This window comes from Indicator indicator, chromosome Z (assembly GCF_027791375.1).
Source record: "Indicator indicator isolate 239-I01 chromosome Z, UM_Iind_1.1, whole genome shotgun sequence".
Lineage (NCBI taxonomy): Eukaryota > Metazoa > Chordata > Aves > Piciformes > Indicatoridae > Indicator > Indicator indicator.
Window position 1 is genome coordinate 48,603,504 of NC_072053.1, and position 16,612 is coordinate 48,620,115.

Genomic DNA, 16,612 nt, shown 5'->3' on the forward strand with positions numbered 1-16,612 from the left:
CCCAACAGGAGTGTTTCTGCAGTTATAAAACAATTTCAGAGACACCCTGTTTTTACTTTGACTAATGCTGCAGAGAGGCCTACATACATTATTTCAAAGACAAGAGTTACTACCCCTAACACTCTCGCCTGATGCTTGCAGAACACCACACATCGAAACTAACGTGTTCCTGGTTACAGATAACGGCAGCTTCCTTCCCCTTTTTAAAATAGAACTTGATCCAGAAAATTATTTTCCACTTTCCTCTTGTGGAGTGCAGGTCAGCTAAGCTTCGCACCGTGCTGTAGGCTCTACATTTGCTGGAGCTGGACGAGATGAGGGATACGTTGAGATGGCCGGTTGTCAGAATTTGTTAATTCGTTTGAGCTGGGTGATAGGAAACGCCCTTAACTGGCCTGCTCTCTGTTTGGAGACCAAACCACATCGGCATCGCAGCCAGGCAGCTGTGCCATGAGGTAACTTTCCTCGGCGGCCGCAGGCCAGTTATCGGAGGATCTCTCCCTGCCGCGCCCGCCCCCACGTTCACTCGATCTGAAGGCACTGCGCGTCTCAGGGGTGACGTTGTGACGATGCAGTGTAGAATGGCATCACGGTTTTCGGAAGGCTTCGCGGGGCGGGCAAGCGCCCGCTTCCTGCACAGGGCCAGTCCTCATGCCTCCTTCCCGCAGAGCCCGGACAGACCTGTCCCGAGGCTGGCTGAAAGCTTCACATCGCGGTTCCGCTCGGCAGGGGCGTTACCCTACCTGCCACGGCACAAGAAGGGGCTTTGCCAGCCCACTCTCCCGCCACCGGCCGGGCCAGGGTACAGGCACGGCGCAGAAACACGAGCAGTGACACTGCCAGGGAGAGAGATTCGGCGGGGGCAGGGCCTAGGGCTAGTGTTAGCTGCCCCGCCGCACCCCGCGCGGTGGAGGGAGGGGTCACGCAGCTCGCGGGCGCCCGCCGGGTTTACAAGTGTTGCGCACCCTTCGGAACCTCGTGCTGATTGGCGGAGGCCTTGCCAGTGACATCAGCCGGCTCACTTTCCATTGGCCAGCCGGTTGCTGGGACTGTAGGGCTTCCAAGGAGGAACTTAACCCGTTCGGTGCCGCGCGGCCCCGCCGACTCGGGCTATCTGCGCCTCACAGACCCTGGCCCAGGGGTGGCACCAACTCGGCTGAGGAGCGGGTGCGGCCGGCCGCGCACCTCCAGCTTCAGGGATGAAGCTGCTGCACCCCACACTCCCGCCTCCCCGGCGTCGCCCGTTTAAGCGGGCGCGGCGGGGCGCCCGGAGTAGCACGCGGCCTAGGGAGGGAGCGCGGGGATTGGTGGCGCCGTCGCCCGGCGGACACACCCCCCCTAGAAAAGGGGCGCTGTGAGTGGCGGGGGGGAGAAGGTAAACAGAGCCGGCTGGCCCTGCCCGCTGACCAATCGGGGGGGCGGGAAGGGGGCTCCGAACCTGACGTGATGGGACTCGGCGCGGCCGTCCCCGGGCAGGAGCACACGGGCGGCGCGCGGCACGGGGGACGTGGGGCAGGCGGCAGCGCGGCGGCGGGCGGTCTTCTCTGCCCCGACCCCCGCGCCGGACCTGGACCGGCTGCGCGGGCGGAGGGTGGCACTCACCCCAGTCGGCTGCGCGCCGCCCCCGGGGGGCGGCGGTGAGAGACCTGCCCGGCGCCCGGGTGTTTATTTTTACTCCCTTTTCCGCTCCCAGCCGCTCTTCCCCGCGCGCCGCAGAGACCCCCGCGCCGCGGGCGGGCCATGGGTGGAGGCGGTGCAGGCAGCCCGGCGGGCGCACACTGAGGGCGCCCGTAGCCCTTCGTCGTCGGGGCGCGTTCGCACCATGTCGGCCGTCGCCTACGTGGACTTTGTGGCGGCGCAGTGCCTGGTCTCCATCTCAAACCGCTCTGCCGTGCCCGAGGCAGCGCGGCTGAAGGTACCGGACGAGGGGGAGGCGGCCCGGGAACTGCGCGACCCCCGCGACGCCTGGAAGGACTACTGCGCCCTGCTGGCCATCGCCAAGAGCCTGCTGGAGCTGAACAAGTACCGGCCGCTTCCCGCTCCCTCCGTCTGCAGCGACAGCGTGGAGAGCCCCGACGAGGACGCGGGCTCCGACAGCGACGCGGCCACCGAGCCGGGCTCCAGTCCGCCTCGCAGCCCGCCGCCGGGGCCGCCCCCTCGCCTTCGAGCCGCCGGGGCCGTCCCCAAGGGGAAGCTGGTGGCGGAGAAGCGGCACAAGTGCCCCTACAACGGCTGCGGCAAGGTCTACGGCAAGTCCTCCCACCTCAAGGCGCACTACCGGGTGCACACAGGTCAGCGGCGGCGGAGGGAGGGGGAGGGAGGAAGCGAGCGAGAGCTTGTCCTCGGATGAACCCGGCTGGCGGCGCGCCTGGCGCCCCCGCCGACCTGTTTTCGCTTTGCGTTTTGGGTGGTTTGGGGGCTTTTTTTTTTTTTTTTTCTCCTTCCCGTTCCCGCTCCCCTTTCTTCTCCGTTCACTTCCCGCCGCGGTGCTGGACCGGCGCCCCAGGTCGGGCGGGAGCGGGTGGCTGCCTCGGGCGGGGCTGCGGCAGCGCCTCCCGCCGCACCCTGCCTGCCGCCTGCCCGGGCCGGGAGCCTGCCCGTCACCTGCGGGCAACTGCCGGCAGCCGTCGGGCTGCGTAAACTTCGCGTAGAGAGGAGGGTAGCCGAGGCGGGGAACACACCGATCGTGTTCTTGTTATCGACAAATACCGGGGCGGCGGAAATCGGGTGCCCGCCTGGAGCGGGGCAGGATTTGGTAGTCTTGAAGGAGGCCCGAGGCAGATCTCTGGCCGCGGTGCGGACGGGCGCCCGTTGCCTGGGCCCCACTGCCACTTGTTCCGTCGGAACCGACCTTTCGTTCCCCAGCATTTGCGGAGTTGCCGTTGAGCTCTGGTCCGTGGCAAGGAAGCTGGACGCCCCGGGGCCGGAGCTGGGGGCTATCGTTGCGCCCCGGGAGGGGGCGGTGGCCTCTCATTTGCACCGCGCCGTGCTGTTGGGTTTTGGTGTCACACCCCCCTCCAGCAGGGCTAGGGCCCTTCGAGCTGGAGAGGACAACTTACGCACATCACCTAAAACCCACTATCAGCTCCCGGTGGAGCAGACCACCCCCGGGGAGCTTAACTCAAACCCTGTCAGCCACGCTGCCCCGGCGCCGGGAGATCTGGGCGCCGTCCGTAGCGGACCGGCCTCTGCCCTGTTTGGCTGCCACTCGCGGTACCGGTTACCGCCGCCGAGATTTGCCATGTTCCACCGGGGCTTCATCGGGCTGCGTGCGCTCGGCCCCCTATCTTCGCCCGGCGCTTCGGAGGGTGTGGCAACATGGAAACCTGGAGATAAAAATCTCTGCTGCAGCAATTCGTACTTTCTCCGGCTCTGCTGAGCGCTAAGGGGAGAGCAGTCGGAGACTCCTCTGTTTAGTTGGTGTTTTTTTTAATCCCAGTAGTGCAAATAGATGAGGTGAACTGCAGTTGGGGTCATAGTGCAGCTGCACGAGGCTCTAAATTAAACGATTATGCACAAGTATGGAAAGAAGCATATTGAAGGAGACCTACGCTGCCAACACTGATTCCACGTGCTCCATATCAGTTCTGTAGATGGTGGCTCTTTTCAGGATTTTGTCTGTTGGCAGTGCTGGGAAGTGGTGATGTACAAAACGAGTTTATCACCCGAGGAATGTATCATGAGGCATTGCTGTAGTGTTTAACGCAGCCTTGATAGGGCACGGCCACATCTGAGCGCCCACTACGCTTCCGTTCCTTAGACTACCTTCTGTGCCTAGATGTACATGCACTGCAGAGGAGGAGACCAAGTCGTGGTTTTCTGCTTGTGCCCTTCTGGCAGATTAGCTCGAGAGATCAAGGGGAGGAGTAGGATTACTGCATGTTGCTCAGCAGTGACCTCTGTAGTATGACAGCTAAGACTGTCGCTATGAGCCGGGAAAGAAGGTGGTCAGTGGTGACCCTGTACTGACCTCAGGACCAGTGCCAAGGATTGTTGTGTTACTGGCTCAAAGGCTGCAGCTCTGATGCTCTTTTGGAGGCTGAATGTAACTGATGCCTTCCAAAATGCTGGCTCGTAAGTGGCAAAGAAAATGTGTTACCATCATTGCCACTTATGACTCCATGCTAAAATATCTACCCTGATACGGCAACCAAAATAGACATCAACTGGGATAGCATTCTGGGTGATGGCACATGTAAATCAATGTACTGTACAACCCACACTGCTTACTGTAAGCTGTAGTATTATAATAAGTATCTCCTGAAGTGGCATGAGGCTTAGCATGTGCTGCTTACAAGTGGGTTGCCTCAGCTCCCAAGTATGTGATGTTTGACTCCAGTGTGCTGGTGTACGGTCATGGTAGTTCTGTGTTATTAAAACCACTACAAACATCCGGCAGTCAGCTTCCTAATGTGAACAGTTAATTGTAGCTAACTGAAATGTTAAGCGATACTGCTAATGTTAATTATTTTTATAGATGGCAGAACAATTCCTTAGCAACAGTGGGATTCAGTGGAACCTCTGGAGTTATTCATAACTGCATAATGCCGTTTATGCCTCCTTTATACCATTTTCTTGCCTTTCAAATAATTTCTTCCATAGATGTGTGCCTCTTGAATTGCTTTCATCTACCTGCCATTTTTCATCAGACCAATGACTTGATTTCTTGCTGTTGTTTGGCATTTAGTGGAAGTAGGTACACAGCCATCAGTAGAAGCTTCCTGGTCTTAAATTTTTAATATTTAATCTCAGCCTGTCTTGGAAAATGGCTGTAGGATTTCCATTTACACCTGTGAACCTGCTTGTAGCCACATCTCTCTTTACCCACTGATGCTAACCAAGTAAAGTTAGAAAGCTTTGGATATTGCTCTGTGCTTTGTAATGGTAGGAATCTAAAAATTAGACCATCTTTTGTAATCTAACACAAAGCAAGAAATTAAATACCACCTAAAGCTAGAAGATTAGAAGACCAAAGACTTGATGCTCAGAGGTTAGAGGTCTGTGTCTAATTAATGATTCCTTCAACTTTTTGGTTCAGAGGCATACCGTATTTCAGAGGCTAAAATTATCTGTATAACTGTTTTCTTGAGGTTTGGGCCTCTAATGATGACTCTAGTTCAATTTCCAGAAGACTCCAATTAGTCACCTGTCAGAAACTGTTTTGTATTGATACTAACAGAAAAAGGTCAGCAGATAGCAGCACACATCCTACTTGAGCAAATAGCCCCCTCGTTTGTGCCACCAATACCACATTTTTTTCTTTCTTCCCATTTTATTTTTGCATTCCTTGCCAGGCTGCTGATGTTTCTGTGATGCTATCAAGCAGTCCTTTGTTTTGTCGTGTATGCCTGCCTGCTCTCACAGTGTTTTAATGTGGAAAGGCCAGGGCTACAAGGGTATGCATATCACTGAAACTGAGCTATATTGCCTCCCCTGTCCCTTCACTGCCACCCAAAAGTAATTTGTAATTGATTATTCAAGTTCTCTTTTCTTGAGCAGAAGAGCATTCATAATGGGTAAGGTTGTTATGTGTGAGGCGTTTACAGTAGCTTCTTTGAGGTACATGGTACTTGGTGTGGGAGGCAAAAGACTGCATTATCCTCAGTGGTTTGCAAGCCAAAGGCTGTTTGTTGGGAAGACAGGATAGCTCTACAGTGTGACCATACCTGACGTTTCCCCACCCCTTACGGGATGCTGTTATGGGATTATAGGACATGTAAATTCTGCTGAAGTTTGGTGGTAGCAGAGGGATTCCGAGCAGCATGTCTGTTTAGGAATCTTTAGCATTGAGATGGTGTGAATGATTCTTCCTGATTTTGTCTTAGAAGCACAAAAGAAAGCCTAAATGCATTGCAAAATCTGTGAGAAACCAGAGCCCTAGAACCAATGCAGAGGTCAGGACAATGTGAGGGACTCAGCTGACCAAGAGCATGACAAACAACAGCAGGTACCTTGAAAATGCACAGACTTCTCTGGTTAGTTTTGGAAGTTTGATTATAGCCAGTAATGTGTAGGGTTTTTATTAGCCTAAAAGGCTGTGGGGGAGGGAACAGCTTTGCAGAGGGATGTGCAGGCCAGAGGGTTTCCAGGAAAAATGAAGGCATGTGAAAGTGAACAACCAATCTCAAGTCAGAAGGCCTGGGCAGGAAGCAGAGAGCAAAAGGGCAAGATACGGAGAGGGAGAAAAACTGGCAGGAGAAACAATCTTTAAGGCATGTAGGTTTACTATGATGAAGAGAATACAAGCTGTTAAAGGACATATGGCCACTGAGAGCATATCCTTCTGGCCAGGAAAGAGGGACAGAGAAAGTACAATGAAACTAGTTTGTGAGATGCCTTCTCATACAGAACATAGAGAAGTTTACTTGCATGGGGAAGTGAATCCCAGGTTCTTCTCTATATGTGGTGCTGTGGCTCAGTGGGAAGTTTGCTTGTGCGTGATTTACTGTTAAGAGGTTAGACACAGAAACCAAATGTGTGGGAAGTTCTCCCTCTTTAGCTAGGCTTCTCAGCCAGCTGCATCATGGTGCAGACCAGGTCCAAACAAATACCAAGAGTTTCTATGTCAGGCAGCTGCTGCACCTTTGAGCTTTCCTGTTACTTAGCTCTCACCAGTGTTTGGTAGCAGGGTTGTAGGCAGAGATGTGAACTTGTAGGTCAACAGTCCACACAGTGGACAGAGGAGTATTTCCAGTAGCAATGAAAGGTAAGTGCTGCAGCATCGATTCAGCCTCTGTATCTCTGTGGGTTTGACTGTGCTGTTACGGTATTTGTGTTCTAGATTATCACTAGCTTGACTGACTGTACAGATGCTGATAGGTTGACAATCTTCTGCTCCCTGGGAGCTTTTTTCGGTATTTTGTGGGAACATAATCCAAAATTTAGCATTTTAAGCTCCTTTTATCCAGCTCATGCAATGTCACTTTGCCAAATCCTTTCGAATAAGACTGAAGAGCAGAAAGTGGAGCCAGCAGAACATTTTTTTGCTAAATTCAGACCTTGATCTGAAATGTCCATGTGTGCAAATTCCTTGAGTTCTAATGGGCTTGTTTCCAGGTCTCAGAGAAATATGGTCATACTGACTGGAAGCCTTGCCAGCTGAGTAAAAAGGCAAAAATCGTCAAGATGAAGATCAGTGTTGCCAGATTCCCAGTTGTGGTTTTTTGTTTGTTTGCTTTGCTCCCAACTTCACCTGCCTGTCATTACCTTCCCCCTGCACCCCCACCCCAACGAATGTAAGCACATGTATGTGTGTCACTGTGGAAAGGCACTCCAGAAAGGTTTATTATCACAGATCTCATAGAATGCACTGGGTTGGAAGGGACCTCTAGAGGTCATCATCTAGTCTATCCCTACTGTGCCATGCAGGGACATCCTCAACTAGATCAGGTTGCTCAGAGCCCCATCAAGCCTGATCTTGAATGCCACCAGAGATGGTGCTTCCACCACCTCCCTGGGCAACCTGTTCCAGTGTTGATGTAAAGAAGTGCCATGTGCAGGACAGAAACAGTGAACAGGCTTCACCCAGATGGGAGTGACTCCCATTTCCATATGGTTGTATTGAAAATGCAGCTTTACTGAGTTCCTGCACACTGACCGTTGTCACTTGCTCTTGCTAGTTTGTGTCATGCAGTCCCAGCTGCTAGGATCCCTGTAGGAATAATCATTCCCTTTCATTGGCTGCTGTGCTGTTGTGTACCAGACTGCCAGTTGTGGCCTTGCATGGTTCCCAAAACCTGCAGCTGGGAGAGCAAGGAGGGACCACGCTAAGATTTGGGAGTCAGAGTGTGAGGTAGTGATGGCAGTGCACATTTCAGATACTGTTTACTTTTGGTGGCTTAGTTCACCATCTATATTCAAATAAGGATGACTACAAATAGTCGGAGAGCACTCTAAATGCCTGAAACTTGAGGGAAGGGTCTGTTGAAATGCTGGTTGATAAATTCACAGTGAAATAACAAAAATTATATTATCTTTCTGAATGCACATTAAATTGCATTCCTCCTTCCCCTGTCAAAGCTTAGCAAGCACATAATCATTCAGAAAGGGCAAAAACTTAAACCTTGTGGTTTGCAATCCCAGGTGAGTTCCCTAAGCACCAGACTGGGAGTTAGCCTCTCTCTATTGCTTGGCTGATATTTAAGTATTATTGGAAAACTGAGGAAGTTCAAATGGAGATAACATAGAAAAGCAAAAGAGGTAGGACCTCGTCCCATATTCACCTCAGCTATGAAAGTGTGGATGTAACTTGATGACATTTCGAGAGATCTTTCCCAGGTAGCTTCTTCAACATACATGTGGAGGCACAGTCTGCAGAGAAGGCATTTGTAAAGGCCAGGAGGGTTGTGATCTGGCAGAGAAGCTGTAAGGGTATCCTTTGCATCTGATGTGGTCTGGCATGGGAGTAACTGCAAGACTGAGTCTCACTGAGATTTGGTCTCTCAGAAGTGGTGGCTTCTAGCAGGTGGTTTCATAGCTGGTCCTCTGAAAGAGACTCAGACACCTGCATGCTCAAGCAGTTTTTAAGTGGTGGTTTTGAGGATATCAGAGCAACTAGAGAAAACAATATTTTTAACATTTGATTAATCCTGTAGTACTTAGTCCTGAGTGCTGGAAGAATAAACTCCATTGCCTATCCCACAGGCAATGTCTCTTTGACTTGCGGCCAGACTGAACAGCTGTGGTTTAGGTGTTGCAAACCCCCTTACTTTAGACAGCATCCTGGTGCTATTCTGCTCAAGCATCTGTACCTTGTGGTTGCCATGTGTTCCAGTGATCTGATTTTGGAATAACTCAGAAGAGGAAAAAGGTTGTCTCAAAGGTCTCTGGTCTCTCTACCCCAAAGTGGATGCATAGATGACTGTAAGATCCATCTTCACCAGAATGTCTTGCATGTGGATGCTCAGTCAAGATTCAGTGTCCTGCAGGAAACTGATAGTTCGGGAGTGTGGGGAAAACAATGCCCTTGGGGAAAAAAGTGGGAGACCTGAGATAGTATCTGTTCTACAGCAAGAAAGATAGCCTGCCTTTTTTTTTTTTTTCCTCATGCAGTAAGCTAGACCATGTTCCTGACATCCACCTACAGAACCTGTCGTATTTCAGGAGACATTGAGATGTACAAGAGTGGTGGGATCACGGGGGAAAAGAAAAAAAAAAAGATAAATGCTTATCGTTGTCATCTCTAGGTCAAGGGCTGTAGTTCAGGACAAGTTATTCTTGGGGTTCTTTGGAAATTTTGAGCTCCAGCAGCTACAGAAGTACAAGAGAATCTTGGAAGACAGAGGGGATTAGATTCTCTCATTTCTGAACCATGTAGAGTTGATTATGCCAGTCCCTGTTTTGCTAAGTAATTTTGCTCTCAGCTGATGTCAAGAGATTTCATTATTTGGGCTTTCTGTATTTGTGTTCTTTTCCTTCTTCGTCTTTCCCATTAGCTGCTTTAGGTTTCTGGGAGAAGGGGTCAGCTTTGCTGGGCTTCAGAGCAGGTGCCACAGGCAGGGTAGGCATCTTTGCAGCAGGAGGTATTGGCTATCTGTGCTATGTCAGTGGCTTGGCAGAGTCTGGGAGCCATGCACAGACACCATGCACAGACACCACATCACAGAAACCAAACCATTCTTCAGTTTTAATACTTAAAATAGTTGCTGCTGTGAATACCAGGCAGCACAGTCCTACCATGTGCTTGGTGGTCTCATCTTTAATAACACAGGTCAGCCAAAGGTTGACCATTAGGTGTCCATTCTTGCAGCTATAGCTGCCATCCTTTTGACTTTCTAGTTAGTGTGAAGCAGCATGATTAGCATTATTTGACAGCAAGTGAACCGTTCCTTGCTAGCTAGTACTGATGTCAAACTCTGTCAGCAAAGAAGACAGCATGAGTTTAGCAAACCATTCATCTTGGTCAGGCTTCCATCCACACTGGCTGCGATCTCTGAATGCCTTCTGTAAAGCGAGTGCATGCACAGTTTCAGCTAATGCAAAATTAGTACTTTGTTCCACCACAGAAACTCAGTGTGATCCAGTTCTAGCACTTGTCCTGTTAAGCACCAAGATAATTGCCCAAATGTGTGATCACCAGCTTTAGCTTTTTCAAACACATCTTCCCTGGTCACAGAAAAAAATCATGGAGAACTTGTCTATCTCTTGGTGGTCCAAACATTCATTTGTTAAAGACACCATGAACTGTAGCTCCTAACCTTGGTCATTCACACCTAAAGCAACATTTTGTACTGATAAGGCAAGTGATGAATCAGGATATCAGTACTACCTGTACTAAATGAATCTGCTGAGGTCCAATCTGTAATGTTTTTAAGAAACACCTCCCACACAAGAACACAATGTGAGAAAATCTGGAATGTTACAGGGTAGGGCAAAAAAATATGAATAATTTACCATCTATTCGTAATGAAATGCAATAAAATAAAGAGGATCTTCCTCAGGTCATACAAAACAGCTTGGATATGGAGTTTAAACTTGTAGAGAAAGAAGAAATTAACCATTTGTGGTAGAGAATGGGGAAAAGGAACAGGGAGAAAAGGTCAGGTGAAGCAAGACAGCAAAGATCAAAACAATCTGCAATGACCTTTATATCCATATGGGATTTAAATCAAGACAGATCTGCAGGAGTTCATTAGACTCCAGAGACCTGTGAAGAACCACTCAGTATAAACCGTATCACTACATTTCTAGTGGCACATAGGACAAAGAATGGAAGTTCTGCAGAGGCATCTATTCCTACAACTTGTAAATTTGTTTTGTTTGTTACTTCTCTGAGCTGCCATGGATTATATGTGTGTGTGTGTGTGTATATATAAAATATCTTTTTTTAAAGGAAAACATTTACATGTGTTTGGATCCCATCACATGCAGTTATAGTGTACTATAATACACCATTGGCCATTCCTTCATCCCATCTATGGCATGTCTTCAAACCTAAGTAGCATACTGCCACCAAAGGAAACAGTGCCTAGTAGTGTCCTCTTTTGATGGTTCATTCTGCTTGTTTCAAACTTTAGCATTACTAGTCTCAAAACTGAAGAGGGAAAATCATATGGAAAAGATATTTCTTGCCTGCAACACGACACAGAAATCTGTATTTCCAGATGGAGGCAGCACTGGCTTGCATTGCAGCTCTGTAGGACATTGCCTGCCTGGAAACATGTATTTGCTCTCTGAGCTCTTCCACAAACATCTCTGCTGCTTTAAAAAATAAGTGTGTCAAATGCAACTAGCAAAAACACTGTGACCAGCTTTGCTTAGTGGACAATTGTCACGTCATTGGGCATCTCTGTCTTGCCTCTAAAGCCTTCTGGATGCATGGTCCAGCTCTCTGAACAGGCTGCCCCTGTTCAGCCTGTTGCTGGAGCACCATCCCTCTAGGCCAGTGTCAGCCATTACGGTTTTGTGACCAAGGGGAGCAGCAGATTCTCAGTCTAGGAGACAGCCCCTGAGGGCCTGGGAGAACCTCCCTCCTCGTTGTCTCTCTGCTCTAAGAAGATTGGATTTTAATGCATCGTGGTACTGGGGATTATGCCTGGCCTATGTTCATAAACCTGCTTCCAAAGTGGCTGTTACAGCTTTGGCAGGCTTGTATTGATAAGGTGGTAAAGCTGTTCTCAGCCACTGTATCTGGGGGGCTGAGCCATGGGTGGCTGGTGTCAGTGGTAGCTCTTGTGCCTCAGAGAGCACAGGCACTTGTTTCTAGCAGTGGTATCTGCTGCATTCACTGTCTCGATCCACAGCAGCTCTCCTGTTGGTAGTAGGATTTGTCTCCACCATGCCAGGCTTCCCATGGCCCTCAACACCCTCCCTCTGCCAAACTCAGGACTGGTTCCCTGAGGATTGCAACCCCGGACATACACAAGAGATCTTGAGCAAGTTCTGCCTTTCCCCTAAACTTTGTGATTATGCTGCATAACCTTAAAGTGCTTGGCATGTGAAATGCATGTGCAGGGTGGCAATGGTGGAGGTCATGCTGTTCCCATGAGGTCTCAGAGGGAGTTCCAGTAACCAGGCTATATTTTGTCTTCCTATCTCCAGTTCTGGAGCAGGGGACTTGGGGAAAGCCCAGTTTCTTGAGGGCCCTCAAGAGCCAAAACATTAATTTTTATATACTGGATACTCCCATGCCTGACATGTAGATGCTGCACCCCAAAGACTGTGATCCTTGTTACCCAGCCTAGGCACCTAGCCTTCCTGTGGTACAGTTAAGCACTTCTGCAGGCTGAAAAGCTGAGATGGGTGGTTGGAAATGTAGCCCCTGGGGATGTGCCTAGGATGCCTGAGATGCTCCCACTGCTCTAGGGTGTAAGTGCCTGACATAGAGCCATATGCTAGATGCTTCCACACTTGCAAGATGTGTAGTGTTTCTCCCACGTTCCCTAGGGAAATAGAAAGCTGTTCTATGCCTCCCACTGCTGCCTGCTTCCAGAAGCTGTGACAGAAACTGTGAGATAGGTAGCAAAAGAGCAGCACAAGTGAAACTCTTGCCTCAGATGCCAAGGGCAGGTCCTGGACAGTGCAAAGCTAGGGGAGGGTGATAGGCATTGATTTGAGTCCTGGCTGCACTTTCTGGTGCTGGTCAGCCATGGCCTTCATGCATGTGTGAGCCTATGTAGTATTTTAATGAATTAATTTTATGCAGATAGTGGTGGTTTGGAAAGCCTTCTAGCTATGTCTAAACCACGCAGCAGGGAGCAAGGAAACCTGTTTATAAAGTTGTATAGCTTCAGGACAGTATGGTTGGCAGCATTGCCTCCACTGGGCTTGGGTACCAGGCTGGCTGGGCTGTCTCAGCATCCTTTCCTGACCAAGGATCAGAATTGCCATGAGGTGAGGCAAGAACAGGGGAAGCAACCATGCTGCAGCTGCCCAAGAGGATGCTATGACCTGCACAGCCCTGCTCATCTGGCTGCTCTGTGGCACACTGCTCAGCCTGGGACTGGGACAGAGCAGCTGTCATGGAGCACACTGTGTGATTAGGAGCCTATGCTACAAAAACGACACTGTGACTTGAGAGGCCCTCTAGGGCTATCAGCACCTGTGGTGTAGTTACATCTCAGCTTATGTGGTATGTCCTCAGCCTCCTTGGCCTTTTGAATGCTATCAGTCAATCTCCTCAGTGTCCTTTCACCTCCCAACAGCTCTGACGTATTTTCCACTGCTGGTTGTCATAGAATCATAGAATGGTTTGGGTTGGAAGGGATTTAAAAAGTCATCCAGTTCCAGCCCCGCTGCCATGGTCAGGGACACCTCCTACTAGAACAGGTTGCTCAAAGCCTGGTCTGGCCTGGTATTAAACACTTCAAGGGCAGGAACCTCCACAGCTTCTCCAGGCAGCCTGTTCCAGTGCCTCACTACTGTCCTGTTGAAGAATTTCATCCTAATGTGTTATCTAAATCTAGCTTCTCCCTGTTTGAAGCTGTACCCTCTTGTCTTGTCAATACATGCTTTTGTAAAAAGTCCCTCTCCAGCTGTTCTGGAATCTCTTCAAATACTGGAAGGCTGCTATAAGGTCTCCACGTAGCTTTTTCTTCTCCAGGCCGAAAAACCCTAGCTCTCTCAGCCTGTCTTTACAGGAGAGGTGTTCCAGCTCTCAGATCATCTTTGTGGCTCTCCACTGGACCACTTTATTAATAGTTCATGTCCTTCTTGTAGTGGGGGTTCCAAAGGAGGAAAAAGTACTCCAGGTGGGGGGGTCTCAGCAGAGCAGAGTAGACTGGGACAATCCCCTCACTCAGCCTCCTGGCCATGCTTTGTTGGATGCAGCCCAGGATATGGCTGGCTTTCTGGGATGCAAGTGCACATTGCCAGCTCATGTTGAGCTTCTCATCAAACAGCACTCCCAAGTCCTTCTCCTTAGGACTGCCCTCTATCCATGCTTTTCCCAGTCTGTATTTGTGCTTGAGATTGCACTAACCTAGGTGCGGGATTTTGCACTTGGCTTTGTTGAACTTCATGGGTTTGGCATTGGTTGCTTCTCAAGCCTGTCAGAGTCCCTCTGAATGGCATCCCTTCCCTCCAGCATGTCAATTTCATCACAGAGCTTGGTGTCATCAGCAAACTTGCTGAGGGTACACCCAATGCCACTGTCCATGTCACTGACAAAGACATTAAATAGCACCAGTTCCAGTGTCCTGACATCTAAGCTGTTCATTCAGGCCTTTAGGCTTTTGTCACTGCTGTTGTGTCTGGGGAGGACTCCAAGGCACACTTCTTGTAAACAGCTTCCTTTTTTGCCATCTGTAAATGTAAAGCAGGCTCGCCTGTTGTGTCAAACTTTGCAGTACCAAGAAGCACTGGACTTCCCGAGTTTCTTTCCAACTCTTCCAAGCCAGAAGACTCCTGGGACAGTTAATATATTTCATGGTTAAGTATAAAAAGCTGTCACATAGCTGTCATGTATATTCCCTTCAGGAGATAAGGGAATTAAGGCACCAAACTGTAGCAGTGCATGATTATCTGTGACTGAAAGCTTTTGAGTGAACCTAAATGCCTTTGATTTCCATCTGTGCAGTGGACTAGGCTCTGTCTTGCTGGTTAGGGTCTGTCTCCAAAGCCTGTGCAACCCACTGAGGTGAACTGCAGGGATGTGGGGTGCCAAGAAGATTTACAGTGAGTGTTCTTTAGTCCACCCTTATTTTTAAAAGGAAAGGTGTGGTGTAAGTTGCTTGGTTCGATTCTTCACTGTCGTAGCAAACGTATATACTTACTGAGATGTGAATACTAAGTAATTTTCATATCATCAAATAGGCAATCATAAGAGACTGAGGGGAAATCTGTACTCCCAGGAGCAGCTTGGATTTCTGGGGGAAAGGAGGAGGGCATGGGACTTCTCTCTGCAGTGGTTTTGCTCTGTGTGTTTGAAACCTTGAGTCTGCACTGTTCTCCCCAGTCCCTCCCCACTCAGCCCACTCAGTTCTCCCTGGGCTGGAATGATGTGTCCTAGATGAAAGGGTTTTTTTGGCTTGTTTTCTACATGACTTTATTCATCAAAATAGAAGTGTCAGAGGAATCATACTGGCATTCCTTTACCAAACCACTGTAATGAGCCCAACATGAAAAATGTGCAGGCACAGGAGGGCTCGTCTGCTGTTTTGACAGTGTTCAGGGTCATGTAAGGTTCCGCACTAGAGTATGGGTTTCTTGTGGTTGGAGAGGTTTTTGGCTTCTGCTGGAGGGGTGATGGAAATCTGATTAAGGGAATCATCAATAACTCCACAGACATTGGCACCACAGCAGGAAACAAAAGCAGCTTCTTCCCTCAACAGTGTGTTCCTCAGTGAAGCTGGTATGTGCTGGCTTGCATTATCCCTGCCCCCTAATCTTCTTGTCATCCTTTCCTTCCCTCAGGTGAGCGACCGTTCCCCTGCACATGGCCTGACTGCCTTAAAAAGTTCTCCCGCTCCGACGAGCTCACCCGGCACTACCGAACCCACACCGGTGAGAAGCAGTTTCGGTGCCCCCTCTGTGAGAAGCGGTTCATGCGGAGTGACCACCTGACAAAGCACGCCCGCCGCCACACTGAGTTTCACCCCAGCATGATCAAGCGTTCCAAAAAGTCCAGCTCCAGCAGCAACTTGTGAAGGCAGGGCTGGCCTGGGAAGAGGAGCTGACGGGATGCTGAGCTGTGGTGAGGATGCAGGCAGTGGCACTGGCACACAAGCACTGCTGTGGCACTGGTTGCCTCGCCACGCGAGAGCACGTGTAGCCAACATTCACACATACACAAAAAAAAGAGTACTTCACGCCTTGCTGCCCATCCTCTACCTCCCCACACTGCACTGGGAGTGGTAGTCTGGAGCAAGTGGGCTGCCGGGTGAGAGGAGAAAAGGGGATGGCCAGCAGAGGAGGCAACCACCTCCTCTAATGTAAAGCATTGATGCTGGTGTACATACATCTGACTGAATGGTCTGGCCTGTGCCACCACAGTAGCGTGACCCTAAGGTCTTTGTGATTGCTGTGTCATGAACGTATTTTGTTGAACAGTGTAATGCTGCTTGTATTTAAAGTCTGCCAAGTAAAACTGCTTTCCACGTCACATAAATAACTCAGATAAAAACTCTGTAGCACATCGTAGAGTGGGTTTACTTCTGTCTCAGAACAATCCTGGGTTTTAAAGAGACTGGTAAGAGAAACATTACATAAGTTACTAATAGCATCTGATTGATAAGATGAATTTATACTCAAGAAGGCCCATCAAAGTAAATGGGTCTTTTAAATTTTTCTTTGTATTAATGATACTTTTGCATATAAGCTGCACTTTTCCAGTGAAAACATGTATAATTCAAGAAGATATTTAAAGAAGAGAAAAAAGAAACAAACCAACAACAAAAAACAATCCACAACATCTCAGTCATATGTGTATTTAGCTGTTTTATTCGCTTACCTGGAAAAACAAAACACAAGTCAGTTTAGATAACGTGGTGAGGACATGGGGGCAGAAGCCTGTGTCTCACGAGTTGATCCTATACTTTTAATCTGTCAATAAATACAGTACTGTACTATAGAAATGCCACTAATAGTGCTTTATTCTGCTGTGTTTTGTTTGGACGCATAACAGCAGCTACCATCTTTATAAGCTGCTGCTTTTTTAATGGCTTTTTCTCTTCCT

The 16,612-nt window shown here is 49.4% G+C and overlaps 1 protein-coding gene across 1 annotated transcript; it reads left to right on the forward strand.

Moving 5' to 3' along the window:
* The first annotated feature begins 1,822 nt into the window (after positions 1 to 1,822).
* On the forward strand, positions 1,823 to 16,392 carry KLF9 (KLF transcription factor 9). Its single transcript, XM_054397425.1, has 2 exons — positions 1,823 to 2,291; positions 15,352 to 16,392. The coding sequence occupies exons 1-2, from the start codon at positions 1,823 to 1,825 to the stop codon at positions 15,582 to 15,584; spliced, it is 702 nt and encodes a 233-aa protein (XP_054253400.1). The 3' UTR covers positions 15,585 to 16,392.
* Positions 16,393 to 16,612: the final 220 nt, after the last annotated feature.